Source organism: Nipponia nippon, unplaced genomic scaffold (genome assembly GCF_047370975.1).
Source record: "Nipponia nippon isolate SJK-2023a ecotype South Korea unplaced genomic scaffold, ASM4737097v1 scaffold_3, whole genome shotgun sequence".
In the NCBI taxonomy this organism is placed as follows: domain Eukaryota; kingdom Metazoa; phylum Chordata; class Aves; order Pelecaniformes; family Threskiornithidae; genus Nipponia; species Nipponia nippon.
Window position 1 is genome coordinate 80,517,768 of NW_028262347.1, and position 25,283 is coordinate 80,543,050.

Consider the following 25,283-nt stretch of genomic DNA (forward strand, 5'->3'; position numbering starts at 1 on the left):
TGACAAGAAGATACTCTACAGGAGGTGTATCAGCAGTAGAGACAAACCTCAGCCTTCAGATTAGAAGCTTTAGCTGTGTAAACCAAATAGAGAAGGATGCTCTAGGAGCTATTTGTTTTACCTTTTCTGCTTTTTCATTCAGTTTCTTGCCCATTTTCTCCCTTGTTTCTATGGAGATGCCTACACCACATGGCTAAAACATCATCCTCCTTGAATCCATTTTTAAATGGAGGTTCAGACAAGACTATGAACTGCTTCTCTTAGAGTCTGCTAGTTCTCCTCTGGTGAAATATTTTCATTTTGCATGACATCATTAAATATGAGAACAAAGAAATAGACAGAGAGAATTAATAACATTTCTATCCATTTTAAACATACCTAAATTTCAGGGCCTGAACATGAAATAATCCCAAAAGACAATGAGGAAGCCCCAGGCTGGGTGACCCAGGAGAGCTTGTTGGGTGGGGTGCAGGTGGGATCTGAAATGGGGGTGCTGTATGAGCTCCGTGCTGTGGGAGAGGATAGAGCCATGATTTGAAAGGATTGATTCCTCCTCATTTCTGGAAAGGAAGAGCTTGGACACCTTCATGGCTGCAGGTCTTGAGAGGAAATAAGCATCTATCTCCCCTGCAGCCCAGAGCCGGCTGCTGAAATGGCACAGACTCACCCGACCAAGCTGGGTATCCTGAACAGGCTGGCTACTGCCATGTAGTGAGGTTTCACCTCCCTCATCTGCTCCTCCAGTGGGTTTTGAAGCTTGTGCAGAGCTTGATGTTTGTTGCAGTTTCATGGTTTCCAGCAGAGCCTGCACCAGCCACGGGTGGTGACTATCGCAGGCCTTGAGAGCGGTGGGTCTCAGGCCAGAGCTTTTCATCTCAGCCTTTCCTATTAATTGCCTAGCTGGATCCTTGCTCAGAGTGGTGGCTTCAGTGGACCTCCTTCTTACACATCCACCCACGTCGTGGAGGGCGGTGGGATCCAGCAACCTCGCAGCTAGAGAAAACATGTCATTTGTTTTGGGGCGTTGCATGGAAATACCAGCTTGACCTCTGTCTGAAACGCGATCTGCAGGGGAGGGACCCATCGAGGCCAGCCAGGGACTGGGAATCCCCTCCATGGCTGGGCACTTAGGGCCACGTGTGGATGCTACAGTGGCCAAAAGAGTTGGTGCCCTCCCCTGCTCTACCAGCTATTAACCTGTGGGCCTTGCCAACACAGTTGTTGGTGGGGTTGCACTGTGAACTAGACCTGGGAGCTACACTGAGTATTAAACCCCCCCCCTCTATCCCTCCTTTATTGCTAATTTAACCTGGGGCACTTCAGTGACCTAACTCAAACCACAGCTTGCCAAACAGCAGCATCCACTCCACTGAGGGGGAAGGTGAAATCAGGGTGAAAATGCGCAGCTGGAAATGGTGATGGTGGAGAAAATACAACATTGAAGCAGCTCCTAAGAGTTTTGGTTGTTGGGGTTTTTTTGGTGTTTTTTTTTTTTTTAAATAGCTTAGGCCTGGCTTTTAAGAAGTGATCCTGAAGCTTGAACTAATGTGATTTGTTTCAAATCAACTGTTAGGGGAAAACGTCCTGCTTCTTTGAATTTAAAGTATCTTTGAGTACTCTAAGTGCTCAAAGTACTTTAAGTAGTTTTGAGTCTTTGAGTACCTCCATCTGTACATCAGTGGGAATCAGGCCCCTACAAACACTCTGATGGGGCACTGCCACAGAAATCATCCTGCTCTTCTTCCCTCTTCTCCAAACCCTCATTCCCCTTTGCTATCACAGGCATTAGCCTGGCTGTATGCTGAGACAGATTGGGCAAATAGACCTGGGGCTACTCCTGAGTTTAGTATCTTCTTTCCTTCTTTAGGAAAGACCACTTTTGGGCCTTCGTTTCCCTCTTCCTCAGTTGTGAAAGTGCAACTGTTTACAGCAGAGCTGCAAAATCATCTGGATTATTTCTCCCGCACAATCTTTTTTTTTTTCTTTTCTTATTTTTCAGTTTCATTTTAAAGACCTTGCTTAAAGTTGAGGTGGGAACGAGTGGTCCAGGGTGGCAAAGGGCGGAAACCTCTTAAATTGGCTTTGTGACATTGTAGTGAAGTTGTGAAGGGGATCGTGCAGCAAATTGTAATGTTTAACCATGCCCTGCTGGGGCCGGGGCCAGGAGCTCAGCTGTGGGTCGCTGGGCTTTTAGGGCTGGAGATCATCCCTTTGCAGCCCCCCTGAAGCTGAGGAGCAGTGCATGCCCATCTTCAGACCACACCATGCCATCCACTTCTCCTCCAGGTTTTTGGGGAGCTCTGTCAGGCTGTGGGGCACGCTGGCTTGCGACAACTCACTTATGCAATATAGACTGTATCTGCTTGCTGCTGCCAGATTGTGGAAATCTGCAAATAATTGCAAAGTCTGCTGGTTTAATTGGATTGTGGTGTATTTGCACAGATGGGCGAAGTCTTCCAGGCCAATATTTTCCAGAGTGACTTAGCAGTCTCTCAGCTTTAAGGTGCCCAATATGAGACACCTTAAAAGTGATGGGTTTCTGCAGATTTTTTTAAGAGAAGCACCCCCAAACTGAAGTAATCCAAACCACCAATCACCCAGAAACCCCTTGCCCCAGAGACTTTGAGATGGGAGATCTTTCATAGTAGCTTGATGTAAGCCAAACTAAATTCATAAAAATAATACAAGACATCTTAACACATCATTTGTTCAGCAGAAAAATCCAGTGTGAATGTGTATGTGTGCAGGCATTTATACAGAAAGTATAATGAATAAATGAATATTTGTGTGTTAAGGGAAGGAGGAAAAGAAAGACATTTTATTTCATGTGAGAGTCGGCTGTTGTTGTTGTTATTTTTTTTAATAAGGTACAAAATGTTACTGTGGAACAGTGTCCCTGTGTGCTCTGGCCCTTTTCCAGGCCTAGAGCTAAGTACTTACTGGGGAAAAGAAAGCATCATACTTGACTTTCTGAAGTATAGGCTGTTATCGCTTGTTAGAAGCTGAAAAGGAAAAGAATCACATTACTTATTAATTAAATAGAAACTCTATAAAATTGTTAAGAAATAACCAGCCCCTGGGGCCCAAGCTACAGATGCCTGACATTTGAATGTACAAAAGATAAACAGTTTATTAGCATTATCATCAGTTTTTTCTATCAATAATTCGCAGGGAGACAAGAAAGCTGTAGTAGATACTGCTGTCCTCACTGAAAGATTCCACTAAATCACCCTTGCAAAAATAAACAATTTGAAAGAAGAAATAAATAGCTATTGTAAAATGTTCTTAGGAGTATCCACAGAAGGGGTAGTATCAACCTAAAATCAATTCAACTAAATCAAAACAATTTTCACAGGCAGAAAAATGCTGTAGCTACATGATCTTGCTGTAATTATTATTGAGAACATGACCTTGGAAGTCTGCACAGTTTTAATGAAGTCGAGGTGCCCTAGTGCTAAAGTCACTCTCAAAAATAGGACTTCAGCAGCTTTGAACCAAAGCTAGTTGGCTTTGTAAAGTCTTCCCAAATGCTTCTCCAGATCATATGTTCAGAATTGAAGTCAGCCCTTCACTTGTGTAGCCAAAGTAGACCTCGATTCCCAGCGTAAGCACTTCTCACTATTTTGCTGTTTGATTAGTTTTTTGTCTTAAAGCTCGTGGTCCTGAAGCCATGCTACTGTTTTGAATCTTTCCTTTCCAATAGAATGAGTTCCTGGTACCTGTGGATAAGGAGGAAGTCTCAAAAAGCAGAAGACATTAAAAAGAACCCCAACACTTATTCTTTTGGAAACCTCAGCATTATTAAAACCCTGAAGCGACCTCGCACCCTCAGAGCTGTGTACTTATTAGAGCCCAACCTCCATTCTTCCCACCAGGCACCCTGAGAAGGCTTATTGCCAACCATCTTCTAGAGCATTAGAGACAGGTTTTCAAAGGCATTTAGACACCTGAATGCCTTTGAGGAGTTGGCCCTGAGTTCTCAGCAGGCTTAATTTGGCCTGGTGGGTGGCTGACTAGCCTCTTTTGATTGCTGAGTGCTGAGAGTTGGGGTTTTTGTTTCTAACTCTGTGGCTGAGCAAACCAACCACGGCAGAGTGAGGCAACCTGAAGGAAGGGTCTAGCGAGGTCTAATAGTTTGCTCTGAAGACTTGCAAGGAGCATGTTAGAAAGGGCTCCCCACTGGCCTGAGAAGCTCTGGCTGCTCTCAGGTTCTTAAGGCTCTCTTGAAACGATGGGCTGCTGTAGGCTCAAAAAGTGTTCAGACAACCACAAGGCCAGATGAGGGCTTGGATTAATTTTTGGTAGTTTTGGTTGTTTTGGAAGGGCAAAGGAGTTCTGAGAGGTTGCACATGGCTTGGGAGTACTGGAGACCACCAGGAACAGAAGAACTTATTTTAGGACCTCATTATAGGGATCCGAAGAGCAGTTACTGAGTCAGACCATAGTGTTTGCTGCTTCTGTGATTTCCCACCTGTTGCAGACTTGGGGTGGGGGGCAACAGCAGAAAAGGAGAATTGCCTGGCCCTCTATAGTATCAGCTATGTTCTGTCGTGGTCATTCAAGTAAGCTATTAAATATAAACTACAATATTTGCAATGCTAACTTTGTCCTTTGCAAAGGTTTGGAGTGGAAGTTGTTCTCAAAAAGCCTTTCAAACTGGAGATAACAAGGTGACAAATCCTTTAAAGTAATGCTTTCAGGTACTTGTCTTTGAATAGATGTCCCAGTTTAGCTGCTGGCAGCCAGAACAAAGGGAGTAACCAGGCAGCTTGTTAGAGTCAAAAACCACAGCAGATTAGGCCTCTGCTCCGAGAAATGTTTAACTCCTTCTGAGGGAAACCCAGAACACATGCTGGTAAATACAAGGGCTCTCTTTTTCCATCTTTCTCATAGGCAACTGAAATCATGGCTCTGGTGCATTTTGAAATAGACTGGCTTCAGTGAAATAATTTTTGCCTTTTGGCTTGTCAGCTTGCTCTACTACTTTAGTTATGGCTGATTTAGATCAGCCATGAACAGGGTTAGGAGCACTGATGGCAGCCCATTGGTAATGGGGCTCAGCAGGCTCTTGCACTGGCTGGACTACCACTGGTGGGGATGGATGGTGGTGGAGCATTTCTGGGCGGGAGCAAGGAGTTACAAATTTGGCTACTGGCAACTGGGCTGCAAATTCTTAGCAGGCTGAGAAAAGAGGGGGATCCTTTTGAACCTGATATGCAGGTTGCTTATGAGAAGATCAACTTAGAGATGGTCCTTGGGTTGGTTTTTTTTTCCTAAGTGGTATCCCCCAAAAGACCGTGTTTGGTTCCAGTGTGCAGACACTGGGATGACAAGGCTTCTTTTGTCTTGAAGTGCCTGTCACCTACCTCATACGATTTTCTTGTTGCCAGATGCTTGCAGAATCCACTTTCAATTTTTCTCTGTAATAACATCACATTACTGTAGGTTAATGCCCTGGCTTTTGCATCCTGGAGCTGTGCAATTCCCTTGCTGGGTTGATTAACATGAACAAGAAATGGTAAGCATGAAATGTAGTGGGTACTGTTATATTTGTAATTACCCTGGCACCTAGAGACCTTGACTGAGATTGAAGTCCCACTGTACCCCGTACTGTACAAACAGAGCCTTTCCAACAGCTTAAAGTCTAAACAGATAGGAAATTGTGAGGGGAGAAATGTAGGTGCCAAGAGTTGCAGCAATGTGGATAACGTGACCCAGGGAAGCCAGAACCAGAACTCAGATCTCAAGCCCTGATAGTAATCAGTTACTTAATGCCATCATTTTGCTAGGTGGGATGGGTCATCTCCCTTAAAGGGTTTAGAAAGTAGCCAGACCAGTTTCTCTGTTTATATAAGGAAGAAGTTTGTAGACCTCTTGATCCTAAGGCAATTAATATAGCCCACTGGGGGGGAGAGAAAAAAAGAAAAAGCTGGGCTAGATTCTCATGTAAATAGCACCTAGAATGCCTAAAATTGTTACAGATGCAGATGTTTTTGTGTCAGGTTATTTTTTTGGTGAGCGGCCTCTTTGTGGTCCGTTGTAAGCATCACATTTACATAGTTCTGTATTTCTGAAAAAGCCTATTGCATAAAGCTGGGGTCCTACCAAATGAAAACAAAACACAACACTAACGAAAAATAACAAGATCTTCCAACAGTGTTCAGTAACTGAGTTAGAGGTTAGCGCTGCATTCGGGAAAAAAAAAAATAATCCAGGCGCCATATGATTTCATGCACTAAAAACTTTAAACATTTCAGAGGAAAATAACATATGACATAGGGTGTTTTTATTTAATGAATGGCTTTAAGAAACGGGGCCAGTGTCCCTTCTCACAGATGAAGGTCTTGTGCCAAGAGCGTTGCTGTACAATGTGTCATCACTTGGGAACCTAAAGAATTGTACTTGAGAAAACATTGCTACAAAATATCATCCCCTTCCCAGAAAGGTTCACTTCGGGCTTTGCAGAAAAACAGAACAACTCATTTCCACTGGATATAATTCATCTGTTGAGAAACTTTCTTAAAGGCATAGGTTGAGGAGCAAGTGGCTGGAAAACTGTTTAATCTCATAGTAACGGTAATAGTTCATCATTATTATTACTACGTAGCTCTTCCATCGCACTTGCTGTACTCAGCGGACTTTACGACCACGAAGCAGTTAATCCTCACCGTACCCTGGGGAGGGGGTAAAGTGTTGCTGGAGGCTTTACGGGGTCTGTGCAGAGGTGCACGCCTGGAGCTGGAGCTCCCCGAAGTGTTTCACCTGAGCGGGGCTTGCCTTCAGCCTGAGGTACAGCTGCCACCTAGGCGAGGGCCTTTCCTTTTGCCGTAAAGGTCAACCGCTCAGTGGACTGGAGGGCTTTGTCCCATTTATTTGTGCCTGAAAATATTTTGTATGGTTTGGATTGTGATTGGGGGGGGCGGGGGGGAAGGGAAAAAAGGGAAAGGGAAAGGGAAAGGGAAAGGGAAAGGGAAAGGGAAAGGGAAAGGGAAAGGGAAAGGGAAAGGGAAAGGGAGGGGAGGGGAGGGGGGGGGGGGGGGGGGAGGGGAGAGGAGAGGAGAGGAGAGGAGAGGAGAGGAGAGGAGAGGAGAGGAGAGGAGAGGAGAGGAGAGGAGAGGAGAGGAGAGGAGAGGAGAGGAGAGGAGAGGAGAGGAGAGGAGAGGAGAGGAGAGGAGAGGAGAGGAGAGGAGGCTATTTAGCTGCCACAAGAAGCCTCTAGTTAAGATTCTCATGTCAAAAATTTGCTATTCTGACAAAGGGATATGTGATGTATTAAATGGGAAGTCTTACACAGATGGAGTTATACTGGCTTGAAAATGCTTTTGTTCATATGGTGTGTTTTGTTTGGGGAAATTAGGCCAGTTTACAGCAAGTAATCATTTTACTGATTTAAGCCCCATCTCCACAATAGTGTTGTTTGCTGGGATAGCTCAACATAAGTGTGCATGTGCGTGTGTGTGTGTATGTTTTTTGGAACTGCACAGGAACATCCTCTTCCTTGTCCCTGGTGTGAAAATGGAAAAGTTGATTACCCAGAGGGGTGAATCGCTGCTGGCTGTAGGACACTCCCAGCCTCACCTGCTTCAAGAGCAATTTAACCTCGCTCTCATTTTGCACTTCAGGCAAAATGAAAAACAAAGTGGTCTGAACCATCCCAGGAGATTCTTCCCTGAGATAAAATCAGGGTCAGTTTAGAAGGACTGCTCCTTTAGCAAGTCAAGGGAAGGCTGGTGACAAGCAGAGAGCCCCAGAGAGAGAAGAATGAGTAACTTTGAGTGCTAATAATTTAACCTGCATCTTCCTCAGACACAACTGTTTGTATAACCTGCCCTAGGGCATGGTGAGATGGTCCAGCCCCTTGCAGAGAAGGCAGTTCTGACAGATTACCTGCTTTTTAAAACAAACCCCATTAAGGGCACCCCTAAGCTGTTCCCCCAGCCAGCACCCTCTCAAGGGCTCAAAATCTCCTGAACTGGTCCTCACACCTTGATCCCATCCAAGGCTTTTGCAGGTGTATGATGGGGCCCACATCCCTGGGCACAACTGCTCTCCACCTGCAGCAAGGGAAACAGAGAGCAGAGCCCCCCAAAAGTGCAGGGCAGCAGGGATGAGAGCAGGGACCCTGCCGGGGGGGGCACCCCGGGGCAGGGGGGATGCTGCCAGGAGGGAGGCCGGGTCCTGGCGCTGGCCTGATCTCTGTCCTTAGGCTCCCTCTAGAGTTTACATCAAATGAGCAAAAGGTCTTCAACTCTGCTTAGCTGTACCCTCTCTCCGAGGCGCGGGCAGCACACCTGCCTCCTGCCTGCGCTGAGCCCTCCTGCCTGCAGCAAGGGGGTTACAGGCAGGGCAAGCGGCAGGAGCAGCTCCCTGGCAGGGATGCTGCCTGCTGAGCTGCTGCACCCTGCCCCTGCAGCGAGGCAGGCAGAGAGGGGCTGGGGTCTCCTAGCCCACCCCTTGGCACTGCTCCGGTGCTGGGCACTGCTGCGTGATATCCCAGGGCCTTTGTAAGCTAAAATGGCAGAGGCCTCTCTCCTCCCTGACGGCCTCCGCTGCTGAACCTCCCCGGGCCCTAATCCTGCCCAGAAGGGAAGGGCTCCTGTTCAGCACGTTATGAATATCCCCAGTGCACTTAGGTGAATTCTCGGGGCCTGCACCTCAAATCTCATGGCAGCCTCACCCCACATCTCTTGAAAAAAATGAGCGTTTAGCCTGAAAAACGGGAGGTGTGGAGAAAGAGCATCAGCTCAGTAACAGCTGACGTGGGCGAAAAGCAAATTCCTCAAGCCTCCAGCTTTCCAATGGGTCACACCGTGCCCCTGCCTCCTTCATCCTCAACTCTGGAAGACGCATCCTGTGGAGCAGCTTAGGTATTATTCCCAATTTCCCTGCTATTCGCAAGGGAATATTGAAAATCCCAAACAACCCAGCCCCTTTATGTGTACGGTTCAGATGTGCTTTGTAGGTTCACTCGACAACCTTATAAAGTGCTGGGGAAGGAGGGTGGCCAAAATGAGGACGGGAAGCTTGCCTAAGCGGTTCTGGAGGAAAGAAAAACAGCGAGCAGCTCTGCCAGTGGAAAAGCCCAAACAAGAGAGAGGAGCAGGGCACTGGGAAGAGAGGGGACAGGGTGTTCAGAGGCTGTTAGAGGAGCCAGGACATTCCTCGCACAGACCTCCCCATAAACACTCCTCCCTCCTTCCCGGTTCACTCCTCCAAGTTTTGTTTGGGGTTTGGGGTTTTTTTGTTGTTGTTTTTTTTTGTTTTCCCTTCCTTCTCTAATCCTTTCTTCCCATTTTTGACTGGCTGCACCTTCAGCTTAAACGGCAACAGAGCGAGGAAAAAGTGGCTGTCGGAGGATTTGGGGTCACTCTCGGAGTTCGCCCCCCCGCTCCCCATCCCCACCCCGCTCCGCGGCCGCGCAAACCCGCGGAAATCCGCATCCCCGCTGCTGTGCCCCTCTTTTGCAAGACGATGGCGCTCTGATCTTTCCAGATCCTTACTCCAGAGCCTCTCTAGTATTTTTTTTTTCCTGTTTTTTTTTTTTTTTTTTTTTTTTTCACGCTTCGCTGCTACTACGGGCGGGCGCCTGCCTCTCTCAACGATTTGCTGCAGCCATCGGGGGTGCCTGACTGTAAACAAAACACTTTAGATCATGGCAAGGTCGCTGCAGACACAGCTTTTTTTTTTTTTTTTTTTTTTTTTTTTTTTTTTCCTGTGCAGCCCAAGCGATTTAAGGTGGATTGCCGAGTCCGCATCGCAGGGGACAAGGGGTGGGGGGAAACCGAAAAAGCCGCGGGGACCGAGCGGGACCCCCGAGCGCGGCATTGGCCACGGATGCTCCGGGGCTCTGGATGCTCCAGGGATGCAGATGCTTCCCCCCCCCCCCCCCCTTTAATTACTCGTTTTCAGTATACTTGTGCAGCATCCAGGGGGTTAGTCTCAGGCTCTTGTGCTAGGGGTGGTATAAACAACAAAAAAACCCAGAAGGTTCTTGTCCTACAGTAACTTGTTTCTTCTTTTCCAAAGGCCGTGGATAAATCAGTGCTCTTTTCCACTGCAGTCACGTTCCTGGCTGTTTACCTGCGAGGCATGCAGTCTTTTCCAATATTTAGACTCCATTATTATTTTTCTTTCCTGCTATGTGTTTCTACTCTGGTACAATGTCGTAATCCAAGGGGTTTGCTTTTCTTTTGTGGACTCGGGAGACAAGCGGTGACTCCCAGGGAACAGAGACTGGGAACTCCTGATCTAAGGAGTCACCGGTGGGACATGCAGCAGGTTACCAGGAGGCCTGCCCCCATCAGCAGGGTGAGCCCTGGGCATCTTCATGGAGCCCCCGGACATATTTTGCAGATCACTTTCTTAGCCTACAACGACTCTCTTGTGTAGAACAACAAAACGAGCCAAGTGTCCCACACCTGGCAGAGAAAGTGGAGAGAAGTCCGAAATGGCACTTCCTTGCTGGTGGCTATGGAAGTCAAACACAGGAAAGCCTGGAGAAATGAAGATGAAATCCTGCAAATAAAGCAGATGAATAGGCCCTGCTTTGTCAGCTGACGCAGTTTTATCATGGATTTGCAACTTCGAAAAAAAGTCTCAGCTCCTGCAGACATGAGAATGTCAGCTTTAATTTGCTGTAAGTGAATTGCTAGAACTTGTGGTTGCTGAGAGGATTTGGAAAACAACTTCTGAGTGCTGAAAAACCCGGCAAACAAATAAAAATAACATGGCTAATATTTTATTTCAACCTTGTGGTTTTTAAACCAATCTCATCTGTATTATTCTTTTTCTTGCCTGCGCACATCATTTTTTTGAACTCGGGTCTGGTGATACTGAGATTACTCGGGTGAGTGGTGTGAGCGGAGGCCGGGCGCTACTGCCTTGGGGCTGATGAAGGCAAGCAGACTGCTGTGGCCCGGGCTTGAGCGCTGTGTAATAATTTTGTCCCCTCTCCAGTGTGTGCAGGGTTCAGCGTATCAGTTCAGAAGAGCAACTGCAGCGAAGATTTCGGTGGCCCATCAAAACTGTAGACCCCAAGCCTGACGGAGTCTGTGTGTCTAAGTACAGCAAAGGGTAAAAGCTCCATGTCTTCAAGGCCAAACCAGTTGACTCTTCTCTCAGCCAGTTAAACCCAGTTGTATTGACCCCTGCCTTGTTGAGGTAGCTTGTCACTGGTGTGCCCCTCCCCCCCCCCCCCCCCCCCGAAGCAAAATTTGGAGAGGGTTGCTCTGCTTGCAGAGGAGACCTGCCCAGATGGATTGGTGTGAAGAGGCTCCAGCCCCCCAAAGATTCAGGCCCTGGATCTGGGCTCCTGGAAAAGTCAAAACCTTCAGCACCTGAGAGCACCCGCAGCGTCCTGCAAGGCACTGAGGGGGCTGCCCTGCCTGGTGAGGGAAGATGGCTGAGGAAGGGGCTGGGGACAAGGAGGGCAGAGAGGAGGGCACTGTGTTGCTCTTATCTCCACCGTACCTGCTGTGGCTATCCGAGGAAGTTGCTTAGAAAATCCCTGGCTGTCATCTAATCTCCCGAGCACACAAACAGGAGAAAAACGAATGCTTTTGTTTTCTTTCCCCTGCTTGCTGAGATCTGAAATCACTGCAGAGTTGTTGGTTTTTTTTTTTTTTAGAGCCATTTCTTCACCTAGTCCTTTCTCTGCCGAGAAGGCAGCAAGAGGTGATCCCTGGGAGCCACCAGCCCGGCTCTGCAGCCAGCGGGGTCGGGGTGCCATGGGGCCGGGGTGCCTGTCTCTCCGGGGGACAGCCCCGCCGCTAGCCCCGAGCTTGCCCCCAGCACCGGGGGGGCTGCATCGCCAGAGCCCAACCCGGGAAAATCAGAGCGGCGGGAGACTCCTGTCATAGGAACGAGTCAAAATGCGGCCAGCCGCCACCATTACTCAGGCCTCTCGGGCAAGCAACGGGATGGGGTGGGTTTTTTGGGGGGGCGGTGGGCACCAATCCCGCCGGGCCCGGGCTTGGCGGAGGGAAGGCGGCCAGCGCGGTGCCTTCCCGCCCCTCTCGCCTCCATCGCTCCCCGTCGCACGGCTCGGCTCGGCTCGGCTCGGCTCGGCGGGGCTGCAGCCCGGCCCAGCCCGGCCCAGCCCGACCGGGGCCACCTTTAGAGCCGGCGGCGGCGGCGAGGCAGGGCCGGGCCGACGGGGCGGTGCCCGCCGCCGTAACCAATGGCTCGGCCGGGCTGTTTAAATAGACTCGTCCTGTCAATCATTTTCTTCTTCGTCAGCCTCCCTTCAATCGCCATATTGGGCAACCGAGAAAAGGGCTCGTCTCGCCTTGTTTTTTTCCGTCTCGTTTTTACTACGCGGCGGCGGTGCGAGCGGCGGGGGCATCACCATCATCATCACCATCATCACCACCACCACCACCACCACCACCACCGGCGGGGCAGCGCGGAGCCGGGGCCGCGGAGGGCAGCGCCGCTCCCCGCCTGGGCGCTCCCCCCGCGCACCGCTCCTCCACCCGCCCGGGGCTCCCCGGCAGCGGCGGCGGCCTTCGGGGCTCATCCCCGGGCCGGCGCTTATGCAAGGGCTCCTCCTCGCCCCTTCTCCGCGGGCCGAGGGCGAGCGGGGCCGAGGCGGGGCCGGCGAGCGGGGCAGCGCGGAGGGGAGGCGCGGAGCGAAGCCGCCGAGCGCCGAGAAATAAAAGGCGGAGAGGAGGAGGAGGAGGAGGAGGAGGCGGCGGCTGGGGGGGGAGAGCACCGAGCAAAACAACCGCCGCCAGAAGAAAGAGGGTGGGGGGAGATGTCAAACGTCCGTATTTCTAATGGGAGCCCTACCCTGGAGCGCATGGAAGCCAGGCAGTCGGAGTACCCGAAGCCGTCAGCTTGCAGGAACCTCTTCGGGCCGGTGAATCACGAAGAGTTAAACAGGGACTTGAAGAAGCACCGCCAGGAGATGGAGGAGGCATGCCAGAGGAAGTGGAATTTCGATTTCCAGAATCACAAGCCGCTGGAAGGCAGGTACGAGTGGCAAGCCGTGGAGAAGGGGAGCTCGCCCGACTTCTACTTCAGACCCCCCAGGCTACTGAAAGCTGTCTGCAAGTCCGCCGGCCGCCAGAGCTTGGATGTAAACGGGAATTGCCAAACCGTGGTTGTTGTCGGTTCTCAGGGAATCTCAGAGGACACTCACTGTGTAGATCAAAAGACTGATGTTTCTGAAAACCAGACGGACTTTGCAGAGCAGTGCACTGGGCAGAGGAAAAGACCTGCCGCCGATGGTAACGTACCCTTGCGGGAGCGGCACCGCTCTTCTCCGCCTCCCGCCGCTGGTGTCAGCGCCGGGGCGCTCGGCCCCTTCGCCCGGGCCACGCGTGGCCGGACCGCCGTGGGCTGTGCCCCGCTGGGCACCAGCTCCCTGTACCACCCCCCCCCACCCCCACCCCCCGTTAGGCTTTCCCTAAAAGAGCCCAGGTGCTGTTTGCAGACCCGGGGGGGTCCCGCGTTAAATGATGATTCGCGAGGGGAAGCCCTGGGACGCGGATCATCCCCCCCGCGTCCCCTCGCCGCCCCTCTGCGGGGACCCGGCCTCCTGCCCGGGTGGGAGGAGGTTCGTAAGGCTCACGCTAAGGCAAAAGACGGACAGGGATTTTAGCCGAAAACAGGAATCTTGGATCTCTTAGAGAGAAGCGCATCTCCCCTCCCCCTGCTCGCTTTCACGTAGCCGATAGCTGACATGGGGATCCGGGAATATTCTCCCCCCCGGCCCCAGCTACCCCCCCTGGATGCCGAGCAAACATCTGGAAGGACAATTTTTTAATATCACTCTCCCCCCACACACTTGTTTTTAATTTTCCCTTCCTAGATTCCTCTCCTCAAAATAAAAGAGCCAACACAACAGAAGAAGAGGTTTCAGAAGACTCCCCCAGTGCCAGTTCAGTGGAGCAAACACCCAAGAAATCAAGCCCGAGAAGACATCAAACGTAAACCGTTTAGGTAGGTTCCCTTTAGGGTTTGGCATTAGGATGCAAACAAGGGAGAGAAAGGGTGACCGAGGGGGTGCCCTGCTTCTGTAAGAGGAGGAGGAGGGCTTCGTCGTCCCCCCCGGGCTCGCTGCGGGGTCTGTTCTCCGGGGAAGGGTGCCTTTCCCCAGCGCTCGGGGATGGGTCTGCGGTGGAGGGCGGGGGTGGGACGAGCAGGGCTTGAACAAAACGAAACGAGGGCGAAGCGCAGCGCCGGGCTCCGCAGCGTCGCCGGGGCTGGGGCTGGGGCGGGAGCCCCGGCCGCGCTGGGACCGGCCCTGCCGTCGCTCCCGGGACCGGGAAGGGCCCTTTCCCGGGGACCGTGCGGGCGGAGGGACGGCGTTCCCAGCGCGGCTGGTGCATGATGTCAGATGACGAGGGATTTCGGGGGGTCCCCGTGTGTGTGCCTCCCCTCCCCCCCGATGCTTTTTCACCTACAATGTCAGCGTTGCCGTCGCACGTCGCGGCGGCCTCCCACCCCGACAGAAATAAGTGAAGAAGTTGGGTCTAAGGGGATTCCGGGCACTTTCTTTAAAATCTGAGCTAGGCAAGGTTGTTTTTTTCTTTTTTTTTTTTTCTTCCCCCCCCCTCCCCCCCCAGTTGTTTTGGTTTGGTTTTAGATGCTGGCAAAGGGAAGAGAGCGGGTTAATGGGAGCTGGGTTGTGCCTTCCCCCCCCCCCCCCCCCCTTCTTGTTGTTGTTTTGTTTTAAGGCGAGGGCTGGGGCGGAGGGAGTTGGTAAATTGCGCCGGCGGTTTGGGGGCCGAGGTTAGGAACGAGGTTTACAAACACGATTTGCGATTGTGCAGAAAGAGATTAAGCTGTAAAGGAGAAGTTGCAACAAATTAGTCCCGCTGGGGTGAGCCGTGGAGGAGCACGTCAGCCTGCGTGGCCATGCAAATGCCGCTGCTACCGCCCGCTTGTTTGGGGGGGGCGGGGGGTGGGGGGAGGCCGGGCCGAGCCCCGGGGCGGACAGGAGGGGTCCCACCGCCCTCCTTTTCCCCGGCGAGGGGGTAAAAGGGTGCGAGGTCCGGCGGGCAGGGCTGCGGGCAGCGCGGGGGCCCCGCCCGGGCAGGGCCTGCCCGCCCCGGGGATGCGGCGTCGGTTTGAACCGGTTGCGCGGCGGATGGCGTTTCTTCTCGACGTTTTTCTAATCGCCTTCTCCCTCCCTCCCTCCCCCGTCTTCTTTTCTTCCCCCCCCCCCCCCCCGTTGCAGAGCGGAGGATGTGCGTGTCCTCCTTCATCGGGTGCGGCGGGGGGGCGATGAAGCGAGGAAGATGTAAAGTTGTAGTGGAAACGAAAATACATATCGCCGATCTCCGTGGGATGGAGGTCCTGTACAAGCACTGAAAAAACAACAGCAGCAAAACAAAAACAACAACAACAAAAAAAAGGCAAACAATAACACTAAAATTTTAGGCACTCTTAAAAGACCTGCCTCTAAAAGCATTGGATGTAGCATTGTGCAATTAGGTGTTTCCTTATTTGCTTCATTGTACTACCTGTGTATATAGTTTTTACCTTATGTAGCACATAAACTTTGTTGGGAGGGGGGAGGGAGTGGAAGAGGGTGACCGATTAGAACTTGCTTTCACAATCTAGCAAGCAAAGAAATGTATGAAGAGAAGCAGTGTAGGTTTTTTATTACTTAAAGATGTATTGTCCCTTTAAGTGGGTCTGCTGTGGTTTTCTCCCCCCCCCTTTTTTTTTTCTTTTTCTTTTTTTAACGTACCATCGTGGTAACCCTGCTCAGAGCAGATTATTACAGGCCGCTTGTGAAATTTCTTCCTACTGCATTAACCTGAAGAGGTGGGAGCTGTGATGATTCCGTTATGTCGTAGCAAAAGTTCCCCCCCCCCGCCCCGACCTCAAATCCATACAGCAAATTTGAATGCCTGTAAAAGCTGTGTAAAATCATTCTGTTGTTACATCGCCTGATTTCCTGTTTCTTTTTTTTTTTTTTTTAAACCTAATCTAGAGGGCTTTTGCTCTGATTCTCGAATATTGTTGTTTTCTGATCTGACCCACTTCCTGAAGTGTTTGTGTGTGAGGGAAAAGGGATACTACATCTTTAAACAGTATTTCTACATTGCCTGTGTACCTGTATGTAAAAATAAAAAAAAAAAGTTTGAAGTGTACCTGTGTACATAACTCTGTAAAGACACTGAGAAATTATACTAACTTATTTATGTTAAAAGATTTTTTTTAATCTAGAAGACAATATTTTTCCCCATAAAGCCAAAGTGGCATGTTTTTGTGCATTTGTAAATGCTCTATTTGGTAGACTTTTTAGAGGGTTTTTTTTTGTTTGTTTTATTTTTTTTGTTGGGTTTTTTTTTTCCTTTTTCTGATAATTAATATGGCTGTGCTTAAAGGATTGCAGACTGAGCCAATTTAATATTTTTTTTTTTTGTAATGTGTGGGAAAAAAAAATCCAGATTGATATTGTTTCACAACAAGCAATCAATAAAGAAAACTGCCATATATAAGAAATATGTTCTTCATTAGTGTGTGTTTCAACCTCCCTCAGCCTGGCACAGGAGGAAACAAGGCTCCTTCAAGAAAAAACTGCAAGTTTCCTTTGGGTATCTCTGCCCGTGTCTCCGGCGCAGGTGAAAGTGAGGAACGCAGCTTGGGCTCTTCACCCTTAGTGCCCCACTGTCGTTTCTCCTCTGTGCTAATCGCGAATAACGTGCTCCCTTCATGCAGAACAGTGGGATTTCCTCTGTCACGATATTTTTTTTGTTGTTTGCGGGGGGGGGGGGGGGGGGGGATACGTAGCTGGAGGTATTTCTCGCACTTGGTTGTTTGACTCGTAAGGCTTAAAACCCGAGCCCAAATTCGCGCCTTCCCGGGCCGGACCGCTGCCGCTTCTGGGCCGGGGAGACAGGGAACCTCCGGGCTCGCCCCCGGGGGCTGCTCGGTGCCGGTGCCGGTGCCCCGCACCCCCGGCTCTGCCTGGCCGCCCGCTCGATCTTCCCCCGCGACGGCGTCTATCGCTAACAAAGATGGCGCCTCGCACACCCCCGTCCCAGCCGATGCTGCTGCAGGCACCGGCGCGGCAGCGGCCTCCCCACCCCGCCCCGGCCCCGGGTGGGACCGCAGCACCGCCGCCTTGCCTCCCCGCACCCGCCCCGGGGATGCCCGGCGCTCGGGCACCGCCGGAGACAGGGGACGGCACCGGGGGACGGGGGGCGCTGCCCGGCCCCGCAGCCGCCCCGTCGCCGCCGCCCTCGGCCGGCGAGGTGCGGGCGCCCCGTCCCCGTCCCTCCCGGAGCCGTCCCTCCACCCCGGGCGATGCGGAGGAGAGTTCTCATCCCTAGGGCTTACAAGACATAAATACATACATAAATGAATTGAATGGGGGCGGGGGGGGGGGGACACGCACGGCCCTGTGCGAGTCTCACCCCGCGCTCAGCCCGGGTCCTTCCCCCCCTCCCCGGTGCAACGCGATCCTGTTGTTTATCCCGGCCGCGCCTGGGTTCGCCCTCCCTCTGAAACCTCCCCGAAAACTCGGGTTTGTGCGGGCCTTGCGCTGGGGAGGGACGGGGAAAGGGGAGAGACACCCCCCCGGGCCGCCCCCCCCAATCTCAGCCCCCCCGACCCGGGCAGACAGCACCCCGGGGCCGAGGACAGGGAACGGGCACGGCCAGCGTCTGCAATGGACTTCTCCTCCGGCTGCAAAGGATCGCCGAACACCCTGCCCTCCGCCCTCCCCCAGTACGCTCCCGTATCCCGGCCCCCCTCCCCCAGTTTGACTCCAGGCCGCCCCACGGGGGGGGGGGGGGGTGCGGGAGGTGTGTGCAATTCAGGCCGGTAAACGTGGAAAACCCTCATGAAAATTTAAAAAAAAAAAAAAGTAGTGTTTTTTTTTTTTCTTCCAGCACGAACAAAGTGATCGCGATGGAAAATAAGCAGCGGCGCCTCCCCCAGCCGGCCGGTCCCCGCCGCTGCCGCCGCCGGGGGTGGGCAGGGCGCGGGGGGGCCGGGCAGGGTCGGTGCCGGCGCCGGAGCCCCCGGGCCGGGCGGGGGGGGGGGGGTGAGGGCGGCGGCCGGGGTCCAGCCTGTGCTCCATCACGTAGGGATTGGGTTTGCCCCCTCAGCGCCCCGCCCCGGGAGAGCGGCTGCAAAATCAACCACGTTATTATTATTTTTAATTTTTTTTTTTTTTTTTTTTTTTTTGTGGCAGCCGATGGGGCTTTCCACCTCGCTCGGCCGCCCCGGCCGCTTTCACCTGGGGCCGCAGCCGCCGCGATCGCACCACCCCCGGGGAGCGGCGCCGGCCGCCCCCCCCCCGCCGCTCCCCGCCTCCTCCCCGGCGGTGCGCGGAGCCGGCAGCGGGGGGGGGGGTGGGGGGGTGGTGCACGCCCAAACCCGCCCCGCGCCCCCCCTCGCCGGGGCGGCGGGACGGGGGGTGCGTTATCCGCCCCCCCGGGGTCGGGGCTTGTTGTTGCGGCGGAGCCCAGGGAGGCTCCGCGGGAAGAAGCGGCCCGCGGCGCCGGGGCCGTGAGGGAGATTTAAGGTGGCGCTGGGCGCGGGGCTGCGCCGGGCCGGGCCTCCGGCCTGCGCGGCGGGATCAATCTTTTAAATTTTATTCCCCTTCCTCCCCTTCCTCCTCCTCCTCCTCCTCCTCCTCCTCCTCCTCCTCCTCCTCCTCCTCCTCCTCGCCGCAGCGTTTCCTCCGCGGGCGGCGGGAGGCAACCTTGCCTCGCCGCTTCCCTCCGCCCGGCGCCGCTCCCCGGGCCCGGCGGGGACGGGGAAGAAAGAGCGGGGCGGGGGGGAGGAGGCGGGCGCGCTCCGTGCGCGGCGAGCGGCCCGCGTGGGTGGGGCCGGCCCCGCCCCGCCGGGGCCCCGCCCCGACTGATGCAATAGGCGCGGCCGCCCCGGTTGCCCCGCGGGGCGCGCGCGAGTGCGCGCGGAGCCTCCCTCTCTGCTGCCGCCGCCGGTCACACGTACGCGCGCACCGCACCCCTCCCCTCCCCCGGCGGCTGGCGCGCGGACGCCGTGCTCACGCGCGGGGGGGGGGGGGGACGCGCCCTCCCGCCGCGCGGAGGTGCGCAGGCACGCGCTCACCAACGCGCGCCCCCAGGCGTGCGTGCAGGCGCGCGTGCAGGCGCGCACCTGCGGGCGGGCAGCTCGCGCGCACCCGCCGTCGCGGCGGCGCGGTGAGGAGCAGGCAGGGAGCAGGGGAGCGGCGCCCCCCCACTCGCGGGCCGCCGTGGGGCCGGGCCGGGGCGCGTCCCCGCCTCACCCTGGGGCACGGCCCCGAGGGGAGCCGCGGCAACGGGGGCCTTGGCCCCGGTGTCCCCCTGCGCCACGCTGGAAGCGGGACGGGGCGCCGGCTGTCGCCCGTCCCCGGGGGCTCAGGGCCGGTCCCCGCCGGAGGGAGCGGGGCTGGGGCGGTGGGTGCCAGGGCCGGGGGCAGCCGGGCGAACCCGCAGGCGTGGCCTCTGCAGCCCCCGCTTTGCCTGTTTTAAAGTTCCACGCTGGTTTCCTCCTGGTGCATCTCACGGTGGGAGCCCCCGGGGAGGGGGGCAGCCCCCCGGGGCGTGGGAGGGACGGGGGACACGCTGGGCTGCGCGCAGCAAGGCCCGCCGCAGGCGGGGTTCGCCTTCCCTCGCCGAGCGCGGTGCGCTCCCGTGGCAGAGGTGCAGGGTACGGCCGGTTCCCTCGCAGGGGTGTTGCGGCCGTGGAGCTGACCGCTGCTCGCTAGGGACGTTTGGCTGGACGAGGGAGTACCAACACTGTCCTTAGAGTCGATATTAACACCCACCGCTTTTCAGATGTAGAACTGGGCTACTCTTCCTCGAGCGGGGAAATTAACTGGAAAATGACGTTTTCCGACGTCCATACCCGTCCGTGCATCTGAGCAGCTTCAGCTGAAAAAACCTGAAGAAACACTGAATTTCATCATTTGCAAAGGAAAACATTCCACTTCAGAAATGTCAACATGTTTTGTTTCCACATCTTCTTATGGGATTTTGGTATTTTCAACTTTCAGTTTTAAAATGACTTTTTCTCTTTTGCATTTAAACAGTAATCAACTATTTTCTTGTTACTTCTTTTTTTTTGAAATACGAAAAGAAACTGTTCACAGTGTAATGGCTTTAACAAAATGTCTGATCTGCAGTAAAAATAATTAGATTACTTTGTACAAATTGTTTTGCTCTGTCCCCAGATGAGATCTCTTTTGCTTTGATTTTACTGGAAAAACCTTGAAGACTTTCTGTTGTTTTTCAATATTGATCCCCCCCCCCCCCCCCGATGTTTCATTTACTGACCGAGCTGAAAAAAGGCATTTTTCACACTGCCAGGCAGTATCTGCACCTGCGATTTGCCATGTTTCACCCAGGCTCGGCCACCTCCTCCATCCAGGGAGCGTGTGCGCCATTCCTCTCCCTGCCTGCTTTCTGCCTTGCCCACATCAGTCACTGCAAGGCTCAAAATTAGGCAAAAAATAGAGGGAAGCATGTTTTTCTTCTCCACCCTTTTTTTTTTTCTTTTTCATAAAAAAAAGAAATTCTTACTTTACTTAAAAGGCAAGCAAATGTATCTTTTCCTATAATATGAAATTAATAATATAAAAATAATATGATAATATATAATGATAATATAAAAAGTGCAACCGCCTAAAAATAAGCTGGCATCAGACTGTCCACTCTTCATCTGCTTCTGCCTGAAGAAAACAAACCAAAACTGACAGCAGCTACAAAAATCCCCCGAAAGAAGGTTACTAGCGGCGCAAAACAAGCACTAATAAACGGCAGGTGAAGGAGCTCTGCTCGCCACAGAGCTTTGCCCCCACTCCTCTCCCATCGTCTTCTCCCTGCTGCTTGGGTGCGGTGGCACAGGGGCAGCAGCCCAGACGTGGTGAGGTGCCTGGGCGTCCCCCGGGACTCCCGGGGGGATGAAAGCAAGAAGAAAAAGTCTCAGTCTTGCAACGTGGACGAAAAATACTGCTGAGGTGAAAACAAAGTTGGGAGCGGACCTGCCCCCAGGCCTCCCGTTGCAGGGTGCTCTGGGATAGACGGGGACCTTTGTCACTTGTTACAGGGTCAGCTTCCAGCCCCAAGCTGCCGCTGCAGCGTGTGAACAGCATCCCGGCCTCAGAGGGTTTATGGCCTGCAGCTCCCTGCGTGGGAGAAGCAGTATGGAAGCGTGGTAGGTTCAAAGGAATGGACGGGCGGAGAGGACCAGGGCGAAATACAGGGATGTTGTCCTGCAGTCGGCATGCTTCCCAAAGCGGCTTTCCTTTTGCAGGGCACCTTCAGCGTCTCGAGGCCTAATCTGCCGTCAAGATGTGATCTAACTGAACTCGCCTTCTTTCTCAAGGAGCCAGACGTGTTCACGTACGTCTGTCTCCATTTGAGATACACTCGAGTTCAACAGATACAGCAGGTTTGCCTTTTTTTTTGGGGCCCCCTGCCCGCAACCCAGGGCTGCAGCTGTGCGTCAGTGGAGCGCGGTTGCCCTGTGCATTGCCGCTGGTGAGGGGACAGCTCTGCCTCCTGCCCGTTCCCCGCTGCTCCCGCACTCTGCCGTCACTGCGGAGCGGGGTTTGGGGGCTGGGCTGCCCCGTTCCCCAGCTGGGCCTGGCTGCCGGCACCCTCCCTGTCTTAATAAACCTTACTAATCTGCAGGTTCTCCGCACGCAAGGGGCACAAGCGGTTTGTTTGCTCTTGAGGTGCTATAGGATCCCGCATGGGGCGGGGGTCACCTCCCAGGGCTCTGGGGGGCGTTCTCCGGCTGTGGGTTTTAGAGAAGGGAGCGTTGCAGCTGCAGCTAACACACTACGTGGCGGGCTGCTGCAGCCGGTGACACCGGTGCTAGTGCCGCTGCAGCAGAAGACACTAGTTCATGGCCCAGCTAAGCCAAGCTGACCTGAGCGGGTGCTCGTGGCAGGCTGCACGGGCAGGGGGGTGCCCCGCTGCCTCTCGGCATCTTGGCACCTGCCAGCCGGCTCTGGGTGGAAGCACGGAGCAACACACCTTGTGGTTTAGCGTTCCCCATCCACAAGACAGGCTGTGCCAGTTCAGGCTTTTATACCTGGCCATCCTACTGCGCCTGCAGCTGTTTGGAGGAGCCAGCAGGCAGGAACATTAGTTTCATTCCAATTTTATCCTTGGCCTCACATCTGAGACTTAAAGCAAGGATTCCAGTCGTGGGCAGACGCCCCATTTTGTGTGCTCCAGACGCTGCTCCCACAAAGACCAAGCGGTGCTTTACATGGAGGCCAAAAAAACAACCGTTGCCTGATAAAGCCTTTCTGTCATGGCTGGGTCTACCCAGATTGAAACCAGGGAACTACAAGTGCAGAAAGGGCTCCCTATCACCCTCCTACCTGGGCAGGCTGGAAGAGCTCTGCAAGTAGGCGGCTCTGCCCCAGTAAGTACAGTCGCAGCTGTGGTCCTCACTTTCCTTGGGAAGAGAAGCTGGAGGTCTGGGACTGACCATACTGTAAATTTTTCCTGCCAGATGCGAAGCCTGGAGTCGACACTGTAAGCTTGGTAACCTGGTAGACCACAAATTTTCTTTTTTTTTTTTTCCTGGAACGAACTGATAAATTGTTCCCATCCAAGCTGCCGGCTTCCTGCTGTATTTATTTTATTCTAATTGGGGATCAGAAGGGAAGGCACATGTGCACGCAGACAAATATAGATAGATATTTATTTATTTTTATTAGTGGATTAGTGGAAGAGAGACCTCTACTGGCCCAGCTCGAAGAGCCGCTGACATACCTCGGCCGCACGGCCGGCCGCAGGCAAGGTCTGCTGCCGGTGGGATTTCTCTCTTGCCTTCACTTTACCTACCTTGGAAATTTCCTCCTGGGTCACAGGCATTTGCCAAGGAAAGCTAAGAAGCAACCTTTCACGTTTTCCGTTCTTTTTAAAAATTCCAGCATGTAGGGAGTCAGTCAGTTGCAACTGCTAGTAAATGAATTTGTGACAGTGCTCAATGTAGTAAGTAAAGTAGCTTATTTCCTTTAGGAGGGGATGAACCTTGGGCACTGAAGCATGGCAGAGAATTAAAGGCTTCTTGGTACTGGAGGACAAGGCAGCAGGGTGTTTTCATCCACTCCAGTGATTTCAGTTGCCTTTTATTCTCTTTCTGTTCTTCCCCCCAGCTGGTTGTGTAGTACTGCAATGAGGATGGCTTCAGAAACCATCTCTCTTCGGACGCTGCTGGTCAACATCTTGCCTCTGCTGCCAGGCAGTTGGATAGATGTTGACTCCTACCTGGGCCATACCTGGGGTCAGTAATCAGTGGATGCTTATCTTTCTGGGCTGGGGAAAAGTTAATATATAGTTTTGGTTTTTTTTTTTTCGAGCAAAGCTGTCTTTATCTGAGTGGGAGTAATGCAAAAGAGGCCTTGGTGTTTGCAAACAGGTAAGCTGGGTGAGCCATGGTTGGTTGTGAAGTGTAAGGCCTTTAAGCCCTGAGCTGCCAGTCTGGCTGAAAGCAATGGAGGCAGTAGTTTCACAGCTGAGTCTGTGCTGCTCAAATGCTGGCTTAGGCATCCCCTTCCTTCCTCATCCAGCCCACTCATTCCTGCCCCTGGCGTTGCTGGTGAAGTTACATGAGGAACTGCATCAGGGAATGGATCTGGCAGAGATTTCCCACCTTCCCTTCTTTGTTGTTGTTGTTTTTTTTGTTGTTTGTTTTTTTTTTTTTTCCAGCTGGATCCGTTTCTGGTCTAGTTCATCATGCAGCTGCACTAAGAACCTGACCAGCACAGTGGGTGGGAATGAGCAAGCTGGCAGCACTACCATGAAATCGCAGCCTGTGAGCTGGTAGTGTCTTCCTTGTGCTTTGCAGTAAAGCAAAAAGTAAAGCCTTGTGTGGGACAACTGCTGTCCCTCCTACAGTGACGATGGTTGCTAGAAGGTGCTGGCCAATCTCTGGTACTGCAGCCCAGGGCTCTGCCTTCCAGCCTTCATCTCACATCTCCAGCCATTGAAATCTGCTCCACAAATGACCTGAGAGCTGCTTAGCTAGGGAAATAGAGGTTAGTGCCAATGGCCTGAAGTTTCCGGATTGTCTGCCAGGGGATCTCCATCATGGAGGTATTACAGAGAGATCTGCTGAGTCACATTTCTTCATTTTTTTGTAGGACAGTAACCTGGCACACTGGATGCAAAGACAGAGAAAGGTACAACAGCGGCTTGTGGTGCTGCAGGCCCTGCGTTCTTCATTGCCATCCCTGTGAAATACTAACCTGCAGTGAGAAGCTCCTGTGATTGCTCCTGTCCCATGGCCAGGTCCATGCCTTGCTTGCGTACCCCACAGATTGCTGTCAGTCTGTCTCCAGCTGTTGCCCTGGTCTGTGGTCTGTGCGTGGTGGAGGATCGTGGTAAAGGTGAGAGGGCACTGCAACTAGGCAGCCTTTTAGAGGCCCCTGAGCTGATGTACCTGTGAGAAGGTAGAAGCTCTAGCTGTCACCTGGTGGACAGCCTTTCCCCCTGCATGTCTCGGACAGCTCGGTGTAGTAGGTGCTCTCACTGTACCTTTCCCGACAAGTCTCTGTAGCAAAAGCACTTGCTTTCTTTCAAAAGACACTGGAAGAAGAAGTTGCTCCACGGCCACCTTTTATGCCCTTTCCTTCCATCCTCCCTGTCTGTTCCCCTTTTACCAGTCACTGAGTGGTGAGAGCACCCACTATTTTGGCAGACATCAATTACTTCTTCTGCCTGGGGGGACCAATGTTTCTTTTCTTTCTGGAGAGTGTTCTGGATACTGGATTCTTGGTTTGTGTGGGTCCTGCTGTCCTTGTGAGCAGCTTCATCCTCCAAAAAAGAGTGAAAGATTCACTGTGTGTTGTCCAGAAGTCTTTTGGGCAGGAGCTGGAACATGGGGTTCCTTGTTCTGAGATGAGTGTCCCAGATGCTAACCTCAGAAGCCTGTTTTTTTTCTTTCTTTCCTTTTATCCTTCCTCTCTCTTTCCAGATCTTTGAGGTCCCAGTGGAAAGAAAAGCTTGACAGACCGGATCAGTTCAGGTCCTAGGAGGTGCAAGACTCTAAGCCCAGCTAACCTCACAGTAGCAAGTTAAGCCCTCTGCTATGCTCATTTAAAATCTATCCTAAAAGGGTGCCCCTGCTTTCTAGAGCTTGCTGCACATCACTCCCTCCTGATGCCATTTACTTCCCTGTCTAATCTGCGTTTGTACCGCCTCATTTATTTGAAATAGCTCTACGTGCCACCACATCATGTCCTACCTGTCACTCACACCTTGAAGTGTGGCTTTGCTCTGAACACAACGATACCGATGGTATTTTACTTAGCTAAACTGTTCAGCACAAGCAAGAAAGAGGGTCTC

The 25,283-nt window shown here is 52.9% G+C and overlaps 1 protein-coding gene across 1 annotated transcript; it reads left to right on the forward strand.

The window, feature by feature from the left end:
• The first annotated feature begins 12,203 nt into the window (after positions 1–12,203).
• On the forward strand, positions 12,204–16,461 carry CDKN1B (cyclin dependent kinase inhibitor 1B). Its single transcript, XM_087767116.1, has 3 exons — positions 12,204–13,229; positions 13,814–13,944; positions 15,185–16,461. Exons 1-2 carry the CDS (start codon positions 12,755–12,757, stop codon positions 13,933–13,935), a joined length of 597 nt encoding a protein of 198 aa, XP_087623242.1. The 5' UTR covers positions 12,204–12,754; the 3' UTR covers positions 13,936–13,944; positions 15,185–16,461.
• Positions 16,462–25,283: the final 8,822 nt, after the last annotated feature.